General features: G+C 34.9%; 1 protein-coding gene across 14 annotated transcripts in view; it reads left to right on the forward strand.

The window, feature by feature from the left end:
• The window catches only part of SOX5 (SRY-box transcription factor 5), a 993,819-nt gene that overhangs the window by 912,875 nt on the left and 65,397 nt on the right, over positions 1–15,547 (forward strand). For 12 of the 14 annotated variants that reach the window (XM_079938029.1, XM_079938030.1, XM_079938035.1 and 9 more), the window contains one exon: positions 5,575–5,721. The exons of the other annotated variants lie outside the window; for them this stretch is intronic. In XM_079938029.1, the coding sequence (XP_079794155.1) occupies positions 5,575–5,721 (147 nt within the window). The remainder of the gene's footprint in view (positions 1–5,574; positions 5,722–15,547) is intronic. 14 annotated transcript variants of the gene reach the window in all.

The raw sequence follows: 15,547 nt of genomic DNA on the forward strand, positions 1-15,547 counted from the left end.
TTCTTGGGATAGTTAAAACAACCTCATTGGTCTCATTTAATTAAATGTTAAAATATGTAAAATTCATTTATAGTTATAGTACACCTCTTTTTTCTCTCTATGTATCAGTGTTTGACATGAAATTTCATTTGGAGAAAATGATCCTACTTATAAAATAATTTTAAACAATTAATTTAGCAAAAACAGTATTAAGCGGTTGTGCAGTGTGTTAGCACTCTTCACTCAGATCATAGAATCTTTTTTTTTCCTTTTTCATTTTCACAACTGTTACTTCAACTCAAACTATCATTCAAATTACTGCTGCTAAATTTTGATAACCTCATAAATGATATTACTCTTGTCTTTATCTTAACTAAGACAATATATATGTTTTAGCTTAAGATATATATATTGCTCTCAAACATTCAGTGGCTTTCTCTTCTCTACATATTAAATTTAAACTCTTTTGCTTATATTTCATGATTTTCTGTAAGTTGAACATAGCCTGCACCCAGTACTGTTTTGTTCTTCCCAAGGTTTGGGCTCAATTAGGTCACTGTCCTGTCTACCACCTACTCTCTCACCTACTGTTCCACACCATCCTCTCTATTCCCTTTGCAACAGCCAGGTCGTTCCTGCTCCTGTGCCTGGCTTTAGATTGTGCTCCCTCCCTAGAATGCCACCTCTTTTATTATGCTCAGCTTAGCTACACCTCTATAATGAAAGCATATCAGAATGCACTGATTCATTTCCTTTTTTGTCATGCCTTTAACAGTGGCATATAGTTACATATAGTACACTTATATTCTCAATATTTTATGTGTACCAGTGTTGACTTAGGGAAGAAACTATGTTTATGCATTTTCTGTGTCCCCCACTGTACCTAGCACAGTCCAGAGTCGGTAGTAGGAGGTTAGCACGTAAATATTACCTAGTTCTTACTTGGTATAATTAATCCATTAATAATTATAACTGTTACTTATTGATGAAGTGAGTGTTTTATGCACAGTATGTGATGTATTTCTCACAGCAACCATGCAAGGTCAGTTTTATTTATCCCTGAATTTGCAGATTAAGGAATTGTGGTTCAGATTGGTCACCCAAGGTCACTAGCTCAGAGCTGGGGTTAGAATTGTGGTTTGCCTTCCTTTTAACTGTCCCTCTAAAAGTAGAAATGGTCCTTGAAGGAGCTTAAAATGCTGAAGAGACAAAGATGTAGTTTTAAGGAACAGTTTGAGACAAAAGAGAGAGTTACTTATATGTATAGATAGATATATAGAAACATACTTATGAGCACATTAGCACCAAGACCCTAAGTAACCAATGAATAGATTCCAACCTAATTGTATGTGATTGTCTCCATTAAAAAAGAAAAAAATCAGGCTTCCCTGGTTGCGCAGTGGTTAAGAGTCCGCCTGCCGACGCAGGGGACACGGGTTCGTGCCCCGGTCCGGGAGGATCCCACGTGCCGCGGAGCGGCTGGGCCCGTGGGCCATGGCCGCTGAGCCTGCACGTCCGGAGCCTGTGCTCCGCAGTGGGAGAGGCCACAACAGTGAGAGGCCCGCATACCACACAAAAAAAAAAAAAGAAAAGAAAAGAAAAAAATTGTCTGAAGTAGGTATAGGGATGGAGGAAGGGAAAGGGAATGAGAATGCAATATTTTAAGTAATATAAAGAATAGAAAACCTAATGCTCTGTGGGGTTGGGGAGTTTTGGAGATCAAACCAAACCCCTAACATATCCGTTTCAAGATAAGGGTCAGATTATTCTTCAAGGTAAAAAAGTGTTATTCTGTTAGTCTGGTTAACATCATGCCCTGAGTGTTCTCCTTAATCTTCAGCTTTTTACGTTTAGGATCTCTCAACTTCTTTCTGATGTTAAGAACAACTTGACTGTTTTTCATAAAAGTACATTTATCGTAATACACCTTATATTTAACTCTGGGTTTTCTCTACTATCTTTTTTTTTTTTTTTGCGGTACGCGGGCAACGGCCTCTCCCGTTGCGGAGCACAGGCTCCGGACATGCAGGCTTAGCGGCCATGGCTCACGGGCCCAGCCGCTCCGCGGCATGTGGGATCTTCCCGGACCGGGGCACGAACCCATGTCCCCTGCATCGGCAGGCAGACTCTCAACCACTGCGCCACCAGGGAAGCCCCTCTCTACTATCCTTTAAAGTAAAATGTGAACAAGGTTTTTGTTTAAACATTTTTATTTATATATAATTGCAAGTGACTATAATTATATATGTACATAATATGTAAATGAGTTCTATAGTTCACAGGATGCTTGTTACTTCAGGTGGCTTTCCAGTCCCCACAAATTTCATGCCCCTTCCCACTCACCAAGGTCAGCCAGTGATTCTGAGATTATAGACCTCTCTCAGTACAGATACCTACATGATTCTTGATTCTGGTTTAAGAACATTTAATAAATGAAATAAAATACTAATCATCTCTAGACTTTCTTGTTTTAATATCAGTCAACGCACATCTTAATGGATAGACAAATGGATTTAATTTTTTGAAAGGTTGAATTAAAATAAGTCTCAGCAGCATTTAGTTTCTAAGGTGCCTACCCTTGATATATAACCAGGTATGAAAACCACTGTCAGCTTCTTTAAATCTACTGAAAATTTGTTTTAACTTGTGAATGGCCAAATTAGATCCCAGCAGTATTAAAATTTCTGCTTTATTTTACTTGTGCAGACCCAAAGTATGTTAGATTCTCTGAGACTTGAGGCCTTTTTATGCTTCTGTAATATAATGTAAATTTAAGGAACACATATATTTGACACAAATTATAATGTATTGAAAATAGATCTTTCCTACTTCCAAACCTTGGCAAACTAGGAAGATCAGATATGTGTGGTGGGAAATGTAATGATCTGGAAATAGTGGAAAGTTAAACACAGTTGGGGAAAAGTAGGTCTATATATCAACTCTTTGCATAGAGAAAGCCAAATATGAGGAAGGGGATATGCGAGATTGGGGGGATTGAAGTGCTACTTAATGTTAGCCATACTGAATGAGGAATAAGATTATGACTTTTTCATCATTAATTACTTTAACTCTCTGTGTTTTGTAAAAATACCAGTTATTAGTATACTGTTCTAGTAAAAATATGTATTTAAATGGGCCCATGTATTTTCCAAATTTATCTTCTTTTCTACTCAAAGGAATTTTTTAGGATAATTTAACTGAGGTAAACCTTAATTTCATATTTAAAAGGTTAAAATAATGCATTTATTTGAATGAAGGAAGAACATGTATGTTTTTTTTAATTCCAAGTATATACCATTTCCTACCTTTAAATTCATGAAAGTGTTTGGGAACATATTTATACTTCTATTTCTAATAGTAGTTCTAATACTTCTTTGGAAGTTGTGAATCTATAGTGATTTATGTTTAAACATTTAATTAAATTAATTAAAATAAACATTTAATTAATTTTATGAGTGACTGGTCCATCTATTTAATTATCTAATTAATACAAATAGTCAATATTTTTTCAATATTTTGAAATAATTTTTTAATAATCAAATTCAAATTTTGAATAACTATTTTGTTCACATTTTTCCTTTTAGCTACAGAGGTTAAAATTTCCCATGTCATCTTTAGTAATTATGGAACAATTTTATATTTTGTGTATACTAAACCAGAAATATGTGTTGTTACCTTCTAGGAATAATAGGCACTGGAATCATTTTTAAAGACAAGGATATAATATACAGTACAGTGTGAAATTTACAATATGTAAAATAGTTATCCAGCCAGTATTTTAAAATACATATATTTTAAAATTCAGTACACTGGAAAAAGTTTTAATTTGCGAAGTGATATCCTGGGTTATTGGTTATTTTCTTAATGGCTTCATAAACAGTTCAGGATGATGATGGAAGAAATTACTTTGTGAATTGCAGAATTTAAGACACAGGTTTTTAACCCAAGTGTGGGAAATGCATCATTTCTGATACTTTGAAAATGGTACACTCCCACTCATCATATTTGACATCATATCCTTTTACTTTTTATGTCATCTGTTAAAGACTTATGAATTAAATCTTATTCTTTCTGATTGACTGGGGTAAGAAATAACATAATTCTAATGCATGCCAAAAAATTTTGGGGGTGGGACAGTCATTACTGATAGTATAAATATACTTCTCTGGTGTTTCTTTTGTCTGGAATGTATCTTGCATTAGTTGACATAAAACAATAAGCTATAATTTTTAAAATAATTTTAATGTCCTGTTTTCATTTAGAACAAAGCATCTAGAAACTCTGAAAAATGTAAATGTATTTTCATGTATATAAATGCCAGTCTTCATTATTTCATTTATAGAGAGACCCAACTTATCAGAGTCTCTGACTTATCCTGAGCAGAAATTTTCTCTGAAATTTCCCTTTCAGAGAAAAACCAAGATAATCCAGAGAACTATTTCACAGCACTTTTCCTTGAGAGCTTTTTTCTTTAACATCAGTCTTTTTATTATGGAAGTTCTAGCTTGCATAGTAAATGCTATCCATGAAACCTTAAGACAAAAGAGAAATAAGAAATTGGGTTGTATTTTAAATATATATACACACATATATATATGTATATATATGTGTGTATATCTATACGTTTATTAATATTTGTATATGTATATATAAATAATTGCTTCTTCAATCAGATTTTCACAAAATGCTAAATGGAGATGAAAGAGTATTAATCTAAACCTTTGATATGACTATTTGAATCTAAAGCAACCTCCATGTTTTAAGATACTACATGATACGGCCATCATCATCAAGTAAAATTTTCCCTTATTATTAAATTGATTTGTTGAAGAATTTTTATTGGTTATTTAATAAGAATTACTATGTGATGGTTTAGTCGAAGAGTGTGTGCTTTAGATAGTATTCCTTAAAACCCTAATCCTCAAGATTATCTCAAGTTTGTCTGTGTTTATATATCATGAAGTAAAGTGGCATTCTGGCAAGCATCCAGTTAACTTTTATCAACTGAGGTAGACTGACCCGATAATGTTCTTCAAATAGTCCCCTTCCATTCCCTCCCAGTGGCTTTTTTGTATTTCTACACAGCTAATAATCAGAAAAAAATGTTACAGGTGCCCTTTTCAGCAAGTCAAAGAAAGGAAACATACAGGGCTTGAACCCATATGGATAGTAAGAAAATTACTTGGTGTATGAAGCTTCATTCTTTTGTAACACACCGTGTAAATTTTTAAATGGTTAAAATAAAGGTATTAACCATATAGTATGATATACTTTTCCTCCACTGATGTTGGCAAAGAGTAAATACGGATGACTGTTACTTGTTTTCAGTCCCTGTATATACTGAAACTAAAATTCCTTATGTGTCATATCTGTCATTTCTCCCCTGAGAAGTAAGTCATGACAGTTGAGGTGACAGTGTCTTTCTTTAAATATTCCAGGGCACAAACAAAAAGACCCAATTGGAAAAATACCACATCTTATTATAGGTATTTTCTGAGAGGTGCATTTATTTTATTACTCAGTCCTTATTTTTTCTCTCTCCCTCTCTCTCTCTCCCTCTCTCTCTCTCTCTCTCTCTCTCTCTCTCTTCTGTAGCAGTTATATGCTGCCCAGCTAGCTGCAATGCAGGTATCTCCAGGAGGAAAGCTCCCAGGCATACCCCAAGGCAACCTTGGTGCTGCTGTATCTCCTACCAGCATTCACACAGACAAGAGCACAAACAGCCCACCACCCAAAAGCAAGGTACCCTTTTGAAGAAACTACATGTTTTGACATTTAGAGTGTACTTTTCATTCAGTGATATTTATTGAATATCTATTATGTGCCAGCCACTGGGCTAAACTCTAGATCTCCAAGGAAATAATAGTCTAGTAGAATCAGTAAGGAAGGTGTCCCTATAAATTTGCATACCTACATTTAGTCACTCGTTTATTCAACAAACATGCATTTATAGTAGGAAATGTGAGTGACACAAATATTTGTAAGATAGGTGTGCTGTCATCAAGAATTTTACAGTCTTATAAAACAGATACCCATCCTCTACGATACAAAGTCTTAGAAGGAGTTGCAGATAAAGTGCATTGGAAGTTATTAGGACAAAGAGATTATTACCTTCAGTGAGAGATCTGGGAAGAGTTTCCCGAAGGGGCAACTGAAATAGACCTTAATATATGAGTATGATTAGTGCATACAGAAAATGTTTTATATAAATATCAATAACTATTATTACGAGGTATAGTATAGACATAATTTTCGATGTATTATTCAGCCAATGAGATGATCGTGTACAGATAGGAAGATAATACTAGTATTAAAAGTAAGACTGTTTAGAAATAGTTTTGTTTTTAGAGCTAAATAAACATTTCCTGAGAGAATGTAGAAAAGGATCAGGAGAGTTTCAGGTAATTTGTTTCTTGGCTCAGAAGAAGAGAGAAGCAGAAAAATTAATTTGAATTTCTTTGTGATTTTTAAGATCTTACCTAGATGATAGTATATGAATATATTAAACTTACTGTGGAAAAAGTAAAAAGAGTAACCATAAAATAATTTTTCCTGACGTTAATCAGGGAAATAATCACACATTTTCTAACAATTAGAAAATATTAAGTAGAAAACTGATAACAGTTAATTTACCCCCAAAATAATACTGTTTTGTCTTTTGCTGAATTACCTAGAAAATTGCTTCTGCTCTTCGTTTCATGAGTTCATGTTGAAATGTCTAAAGAATAATGGGCTAAGAGTAGTCACAACGGTTGAAAAAATATACAGAGAAAAAAATTAGAAAGTACTGCAAAAGAAAAAAACAATCCAAGAATTTTTTTACTCCTTCCGTAGTGCCCTGGCAGGTGCTTTTCACAGTCAGTGTATTAATCCAGAGTAGAAATTGGGAAAGAGAAGAGATGGATTGGGAAAGTGTCCTCCAGCCTCTATCTCCCCAAAACCTCCAAATCTGTTTTTATATAGTAAGATATAAATACGTCTGGAATTGTAACTGAACCTGGACAAGGACCTTAGACCTCACCAGCAACATGTGCAAATGTATAGTGCAAAACATTGTACTTACTACTGTGATATTAGGAAACATGCATAAGCCACTTTTAAGAGCTCTTTCTGCTGTGTAATGGACCTTGCATGTTCTGTGCTTGATGTATACCTAAGGCCTGGTCTGCTTTTCTTCATGATCACAGCAGAACATATGTTTTTAAAACTTGGTAATAATTATAACATTTATTAAATATAATTTAATTTTAAAGCAGTGATGTTTTGGTGTCTCCATGGACCAGCAGTTTCAATGTATTACGTGTACAGGCTAACACTGAGGAAAATAAATAGCTGTAGCAGCATAGTCATTGTCGCACACAAGTAACTCTGTGAGGTATCATTCTGGGTTTTTTCCCATGACTTATTAATGTGATTTCACATCATGTTTTATAATGACGCTTTACATTAGGACGTTTCATCTTATGATTTTATAATATATAGTTCACTTGTAAAGGACTAATGGGTTTTTCCTGGTTCCTAGAATTACTTTTTATCGTTAATATCTTCTCCCCAAATGACTTAACTCAAATAATCATGAAGCTTTTGATGTCAGCCTCATCCATTTATGCATCTGTTTATTTGTTCATGCATTCATTCATACATTCAAATGTTTATTGAGCACTTGCTACAATACTTTCTTAGGTAACCATGGCAAATGTAAAAGTGACTGAAAGTTGGCCAAGATTAGGACACTGCTTTATGAGCTATATGGTTCCAGACATTCATAGACCTCCACGGACTGGATGCAGAGATTGATTATTTCAGTAATGTTAGAATTCTCCCATATTCTATGGTTTTAAACACCTCCATTTATTTAGTACTAGTAAAAAAGTGGATTGTGTTTCTATAAGCTATGATTATACTTAATTTTAAAAATATATTTATAGTTTATCGCTAAATTTCACTTTTGGAAAATTAGCCTTCATGAATTTTCTATCATATAAAGTTTAAGAAAACCATGGATGTTGTATTTTTTCCCACCTACAGTTATTATAAAATACATAAAAAGTTTAACCCAGAATAAAGTGCCCCTTTTTAAGAAACAGCCACGATTTAATAAAAATACGTCCTTTCTTTGCTCATTGTCTTCTAGCATACTGTCTGCCACCATTCTTATTGTCAGAAAAGGTGTCTTAAATGTGCTTGGTGTTTTAGCTCAGCAGTAAAATTTAGTGGGTTAAAAATAGCCAGACCAATAAATATTACTGTTGTCATTTTAATGAAGAACATAGCTAAAAAAATACAAGCAACAATAAATAAAGAGGTCTCATTTCAATACATGAATTTAGTTTCTTAGAGGCTGGAATTGACATTTATACATGGTATAATAAACATTTTGCCTTCACAAAGCCATTTTAGTTATATATAATTGTTATCATTTATTATTATATATATATATATATTTTTTGAAACAATCAATTCTTAGTGTCCTGGGGACATTTTCTGTGTGTTTTATTGATGGATTTTCATGTCTGTCTTACTATACAATAGAATTATTTTATTTAGCTTTGTGTTATCTGCCTACCTACCTGGCATAAGCCAAACTGATGACTTATGTTGAAAGTACCTTTATTGTACTTTCAATAGAAGAATAGAATCATAAGCCACATCTAGGTGATGATGTAAGGAAAATGATCTTATTGACAGCTGTCAAAAATCAACCGTTTTCTCTGGGTTTTCTTGCCTGCCCTTCTTCCTAGATTTGCCTTTGACTCACAACTCCAGAGAAGGACACAAACAAAACTTATTTGCAATTTGCAAAAAATGGAAGGGGGGAATCAAAGGGAAGGGGCTCCAAAAGACTGTAAAATTGTACAGCATGAGTCCTCTGATGCATGCTGTTTTCAATCTGCTGTGTGCCAGTTGGAGGCTTGAGGGGGTTGTGTGTGCACTAGAAAGGATAATGCTGAGAAATGATAGAGTGGCTGTGACCTCCAAGCTCAGCCTGGAAATCCAAGACATTGATTTCACTTAGCATTCCTGCTGAGAAATCTGGCGGAGTTCAGTTGTAATAAAAGAACAAGATTCTGTTCTAATGGTAATGGCGTATGACAGACATATCACTTTGTCTGTCCTCAGCACCGGAGAGAGGAGAATTGGAGAAAGGTCACCTGATCTTTCCGTGGTGTTGTACGAGTGCTGTACTGAGCTTTGAACTGCCACTTAGGAACATAATTATTTATAATAGTAAATGATAAAGAAACCTTTAGAGGACTCACAGTAACCTTCTAAAAACTGCAGACAGGAAGTGTGTACCATAAACGTGAAAACACAAAAAGAAATCTGCTCTCTTCAAAATCTGCATTGGAGAACTTGGATAGCATTGCTGGTTGAATTAGATGTCTTTAAACTTACTGTTTTGAACTGTTTTCATTAATGCCTGACATACTGTCATTGCTTAACTTTTCCTTATTTTTTATGCCTTGATTATATTATGCACAGAGACAAGAATTTGTTTTTATAATATATTTTGCCAAAGGTTGAAAAATTAAGGCTATCAGCAGGTTTTAAAAATTTCTCAGGTGTTACATAACATCTTTCTTAATGCATGTACACTTGTCTCTTTAGCACTTATTTAATTTTTTCCCCTCTGGATCCTACTCCAGGACTAATTTTTTTAATATTTAGTTCTTCAGGGATATTCTCCTAGCTCATGCATATCCTCACAGCTGAGTTTATAGCTAAATATTGATTAAAATCTTTGAAATCTTGAACTTATGTATACAAGAGATCAAGTTTAAAGGAAATTTTAGGAAGAATTCTATTTCTCATATTAAGGAAAATTATTTAAAGTCTTGTGTAGCAGTATTGGTCCTTGAATCCCATAGACAATATTGCTGCTCTGAATCTGCTTATATCCCTTAACAAATGTTTAAATTGATTTGTTTATAGTTTAGCGTTCTGCCACAGAATGGACACAATTTATTCAGTGACTTTCATTTTTGCACCACATACTTCTTTATTTTAATGGTTTTCTGCATTGTTTGCTGCAATCTTTTAAAAAAAACCCTAGATAGCCTTTCTTTTGTGATAGTGATTGATCTCTTGATAATATTTGTTTGGTAAGAATAAATTAGTTCTTTTAAAAATAACAGAATCAATATCAGCCTTAAAATAGTTATCTTAGGAGGAGGAGTATTTTTACCTGGTTTCACATACAACTCACGCAATTGTTGGTAACGAATAAGCTTATAATTTCCATGTTGTCAGGAAATCCTCATATGTCATAGATGTGCTAACCACCTGAACTTCACATTTTAAGTGTTTTGCTATTGCAAAAGTAGCCACCTCTTGGGAAAATTTTAAGTGCAACTTGTAAATACTATGAAACGTCTCTTGGTATTTGATGAAAACTTATATATTGCCTGCAGCTAACCAAGAGTAGTTAGATTGAAAAGCTGATGACAAGAGAGGATTCCTGGGTGCTTTTCTTTTAACCTTGTTCTGACCCTAGTCATACCCCTGGTCGCACTTGTGTCTCTGTCAATGACAGGAGCACATAGATTGTCCAAATCAATTTTTTTTGTTCTTTTCAAATACTTCTGGCAGTGATGTTCCCATTTGCTCAGCAGTAGCACCTGGGAGTTAGGACAAGGAAAATAAATATTTTTCCAACAAGCCAGAGAAAGCCCTAGCCAGCTGACCAGACACAATCAGATACTTTCAGGGGCAATATCCTTATACATATTGTTTCAAATTCAGAAGCAAGAAGTGGAACTGTATTGTTTTATCTGATCCTCTTTCACAGACACAGAAATGAAGATCTTTTCTGAATTGGTAGCCAGGTGCTTGTGTTAGTAATGTCAGGAGTGCCATGACTCCTCTTAGCGCACCTATTTTTTGCTATAATGGTTCCAATCACATAGTTTCATGCTAGCAAGTAAGCATTTTATCAGTACACACTGATCTACAGGGTAGAATTTTATAGTTTAATACTATAAGTCATAAACTATGGTACATGACACACAAGATTACTTAGCACTGTATGTTGGGAGTATGAGAAATCAGAGGATAATCATGATTCATCTTAACTGAAAATTAGTTCTAACAGGAGATTTAGGAAATGAAGCTTTTTTGCTAACTTTGAGACAGTGTTCTATAATGCCAGTTGGGGGAAAGGCTCACTACAAAAGTGCACATACAGCCTAACCACAACCAGGTCAAACCACCACCACACTAACTATAAAAACACTGTTTTTAATATTTGACAAAAACATCCTTTCAAGATAAAGCAAAAGACATCAAAGAGATTTCATAAGTTTGAAATGGACCAGGAAGTACTAAGGCCTCCCCAGTAGTAGTGCCATCATGAAAAATTCAGAGAGCACTGCTCAACATAATCATAACTGCAGTTAATAGTTTCACATTTTATCTGGCCATAGAAAATTTTTAGTAGTAGTAGTTGCTAGAGATGTGATTTCCAATATGTAAAAATTCCTCGAATGCTACTATTTGACTTATTTTTAGAGCTTTTCAGGTCAAGATCTCGAATAATCATTACTCAGTAAACAGGGTCAGAACTGGTCTCCAAATATAGTATTTCTAAGTAATCCACAGTGCTTAAATAGCACTAATCAGAGGCGCTTCCATTCATCTATATATGTAAGATCAAATAAAACCACGGATTCCTCCTGAAACTATTAGACCTGGTACTTTTGTAGATTTCATGTCTCCTAAAACTTCAGAACAGAACGGAATGTTAGCCTCAGCTAATTATAACCACATTTAAATTGGCCATTTTCTATTCTTATGCTTTAAACACTGTCTGGCATATCAATTAAATGCTAGAATCTCCCTAACACCTTGCTCTGTACAGCTGCTTCGTGCTTTGTTGAATAGCTATCGAACACCCCTCCTTCCCCCCGTATTTCAATATCTATGAAATAACAATTTTGTGAGCCTTTGAGATGTGATATGGATGTGTCATACTCAAGAGGTGAATTCATTTGAGAGGAATCACCCCATAGAGTTAAACTGTAAATGTGGCCCATTACCATTATCATCACTTCCTGTGTGAGACATAGTTACAGTGGGCATAACAGTCGCCCTGTCATTTTAAATAAAATAGTTTTCTTTCTGTGGCCCCTTGTTGCTAAACTGAAATATGTTAAATGAAGTGTTATCAGTAGAACCCCTGTGATGAGCCTTCTCCTCTCTGTTTCATTTGTATTCAGTTGACAGGAATCTCAAACAGCTAGGTACTTAAACAGAGGCTTTTCTGAGCACAGTGGTATTAAATGTCCAAGTAGGTCATTTGGTGATATATTCTTATGACTCAGAAAGCGGGGCCGGGGGAGGGGACATTTGTAACATAAAAACAATAAAAATTATAAAATAAAGAGACAGGCTAGTTATAGTGTTGGCATTTTTTTAAAGGCAAAATATACAGAGGGATTTAGGTAACATCCTTTGAATTCAGCTGGCCTGGCCTGTGTCCCCGGGTATACTGATTTTGTTTTGACAGGAACCTGTTTGGAACACAGCAGCCAGCTCTGATGAGCCATGTCAAAGCTTTTTAATAATGCAAACCATGGGGGAGACAAGAGGGTGTTGAGCATGTGCAGAGACAGGAAGACCCACACAATCACATTTTTTAAGCGGAAGTTGCCCTCTAAAATAGGTCCTACACAATGCAGATTCGCCATCCAAAAAGCGAAATGTTGAAAGCATTTTAATGTTAAAACCAGGCAGTTAAAACCTAAATAGTGTGGGGAAGAAAAACAGAACAATGTGAAAGGATGTCCCTGTATTGGGGTTGCGGGGGGGGGGGGGGGGGCGGTGTCTAGTACAACGTCAATAAACGTCATGGCTAAATGTAAGTCATCAATACATTAGACTGAGAGAGCGAAAGTGCACTTCTGTAGTTATCTTTCCTTTTAGGGAATCATTTGTAATTTGGGCTTCCTAAAACATTCTTCAAATCAATTAAAATCCTTTCTTTTCTATCCTAAATGATTGATCAGTGCCTCATTTGAGCTATTGATTATCGACCCCTTTTCACCCCTTTAGCCTTGACCTGTACTAGAAATGCTTGAATAGAGAATTGAGAAGTGAAACCATGGAGGACCACACCTCAGATTTGATTCATTTGAATACCTTCTGCTTAATCATTCTTTCCTATTCAAAAAAATAGGAAGAATTTTAGTAGTCTCTTTAACAGAGATGCCCCAAAAAGTATAGATTTGTTTTCTACATGACAGCAAATTATTAATGTCTTATTTAGATAGATGGAAAATAGAATATATGCCTAGTTATTTGTTCAGTTTTATCAATAGATTTTTCTCTAGAGAGAACCAAGCATTCCACTAATATTTTTAAACACTATAAAATAGAGAGTAGAAAGAAAATAATACAGTAATGAAACAGATGTAAATTTGAGTCAAAAAAATAAAAAGATGTAACCTTCTAAGCTGAAGGCAGACAAGATCAAAACCAAAAGTGTTCAGAAGTTTTATTTATTTAACAAATTGTATCAGCTGTTTTGCTTATAGAATTATGGAAGCTTCAGTAAGAAGGAAATGCAGAAAATATTCAGTCCAACACACAGTAACTCAGTCATGAGGTTACTTTGCCTCTGCCTAGTCCGCTGCAGTGACAGAAGGAGTCCACCACTCCATGAGGTGGCATTATTTTTATTTTTATTTTTAACATCTTTATTGGAGTATAATTGCTTTACAATGGTGTGTTAGTTTCTGCTTTATGACAAAGTGAATCAGTTATACATGTACATGTTGTTCCCATATCTCTTCCCTCTTGCGTCTGCCTCCCTCCCACCCTCCCTATCCCACCCCTCCAGGCGGTCACAAAGCACCGAGCTGATCTCCCTGTGCTATGCGGCTGCTTCCCACTAGCTGTTTTACGTTTGGTAGTGTATATATGTCCATGCCACTGTCTCACTTTGTCACAGCTTACCCTTTCCCCTCCCCATATCCTCAAGTCCATTCTCTAGTAGGTCTGTGTCTTTATTCCCATCTTGGAGGTGGCATTATTTTATTCAGAGTAACTTAATGTCACAGTATTCTTATTTAAGTAGAACTGTAATCAACTTTCCAGGATTTCAAACTATGGTTTCACTGAATGACAACTGTATTTGTTAGTAAAATAAGAGAAAACTCAACCCAAACTGGATTAAGCAAAAAGGAAATATATTCAGTCACATTAAAAAAAAATGTTATTCTGATTTCAGATGTGGTTTAATTAGGAGCCTAAACAGTATCACTTGGAATTGGTCTCTAGCCCTTAGCTCTGTTGTTTTCTCATTCTTTAAAGGACTGTCCCTTTTTAGTGTTCTGTAACACCCTATGCTTACATCTACCATTATTGATTCAACAAATATTAATGTATGCCTGTCATGTGCCAAATTCAGTTCAAGACAGAACTACAGCTACTACAGCTATGAACAGAACACTGTGTCTTCTTTAGATTCTGCAGTCTAATGGGAAATGATAAGCTATGAGTAATTAAAACGACAATTTTATATATTGGTAAGTGCTGTGAAGAAAATAAGGGTAAAAGAGTGCCTAGGGACAAGCAAGGGAATCTCCTTGAGACAGAGCTATAAGGGAAGCCCTCTCTGTGACTTAAATCATGAATAGGAAAGTACCTGCACAGATCTGAGAAAAAGGTATTCCAAACAGGAGCAACAGCAGTTGCAGAGACTGTAATATATGAGTGAGGTTGACAAATTCAAGGTTTAGGAAATAGGCCGGGATAGCTGAAATGCAAAGAACATGAGGGAGAATAAGAAATGAAATTGGAAATGAGAAAGACCACATCAGGTAGGACTTTTTCATGTTAAGTTTTGAATTTTGTTCTAAGTGCATTCACTTTTAAAGAGAAATTATGTATTTTCCATTTGTCGTACGACTTATTAAACTCTTGTAATTATCTATTCATTGTATTCTTTTCTTAGGGTATTGTGTCTTTCAGGCAAAGGAATTTTTTTCCTTTTATCTTTTGGACCAATTAGTTAATATTTTAAGTGTCTCTACATTACTTCCCTAGAAACACTCTGGAGTTTGAGTCCTAATGACACATCCTGGACCTTGCCATTGGAGAGACAAGACAATTTAATTCAACAAATTAATTAATAAAATTAATTGCTTATGATATGTCTGTCAGAGTCCTAGGACCCAAGGATACTGGTGAACAGTGTAGATGGTTCTCTGCCCTCATGGAGCACAGTGTATGTGGTGAGGGATGTGGTGAAGGGATACAGACAGAAAAAGACAATCACATTAAAGCCTGTTAAGGGCAGCAAGTAAGCACCTGGAGTACGGATTTAACCTACACTATTTCCTGGGTTTTCTTTAGATTCACTTACTTTGTCAGGTTTTTTTCATTAGTAATATATGAAAACACACACAATTGATAGTACCTGATAACACCTATAGGAAGCAAATTGCAGGGTTGAATTTTTGGAGTGATATTTTGGTACTAACACCTAAGTATTGGTTTTTAAAAAGTCATCTTAAAAAATTATAATTGCTATATACTAGTGTTGATAAGAGTTTTAGAATTCTTATTT

Source organism: Stenella coeruleoalba (assembly GCF_951394435.1).
Source record: "Stenella coeruleoalba genome assembly, chromosome: 11".
NCBI classification, from domain to species: Eukaryota; Metazoa; Chordata; class Mammalia; order Artiodactyla; family Delphinidae; genus Stenella; species Stenella coeruleoalba.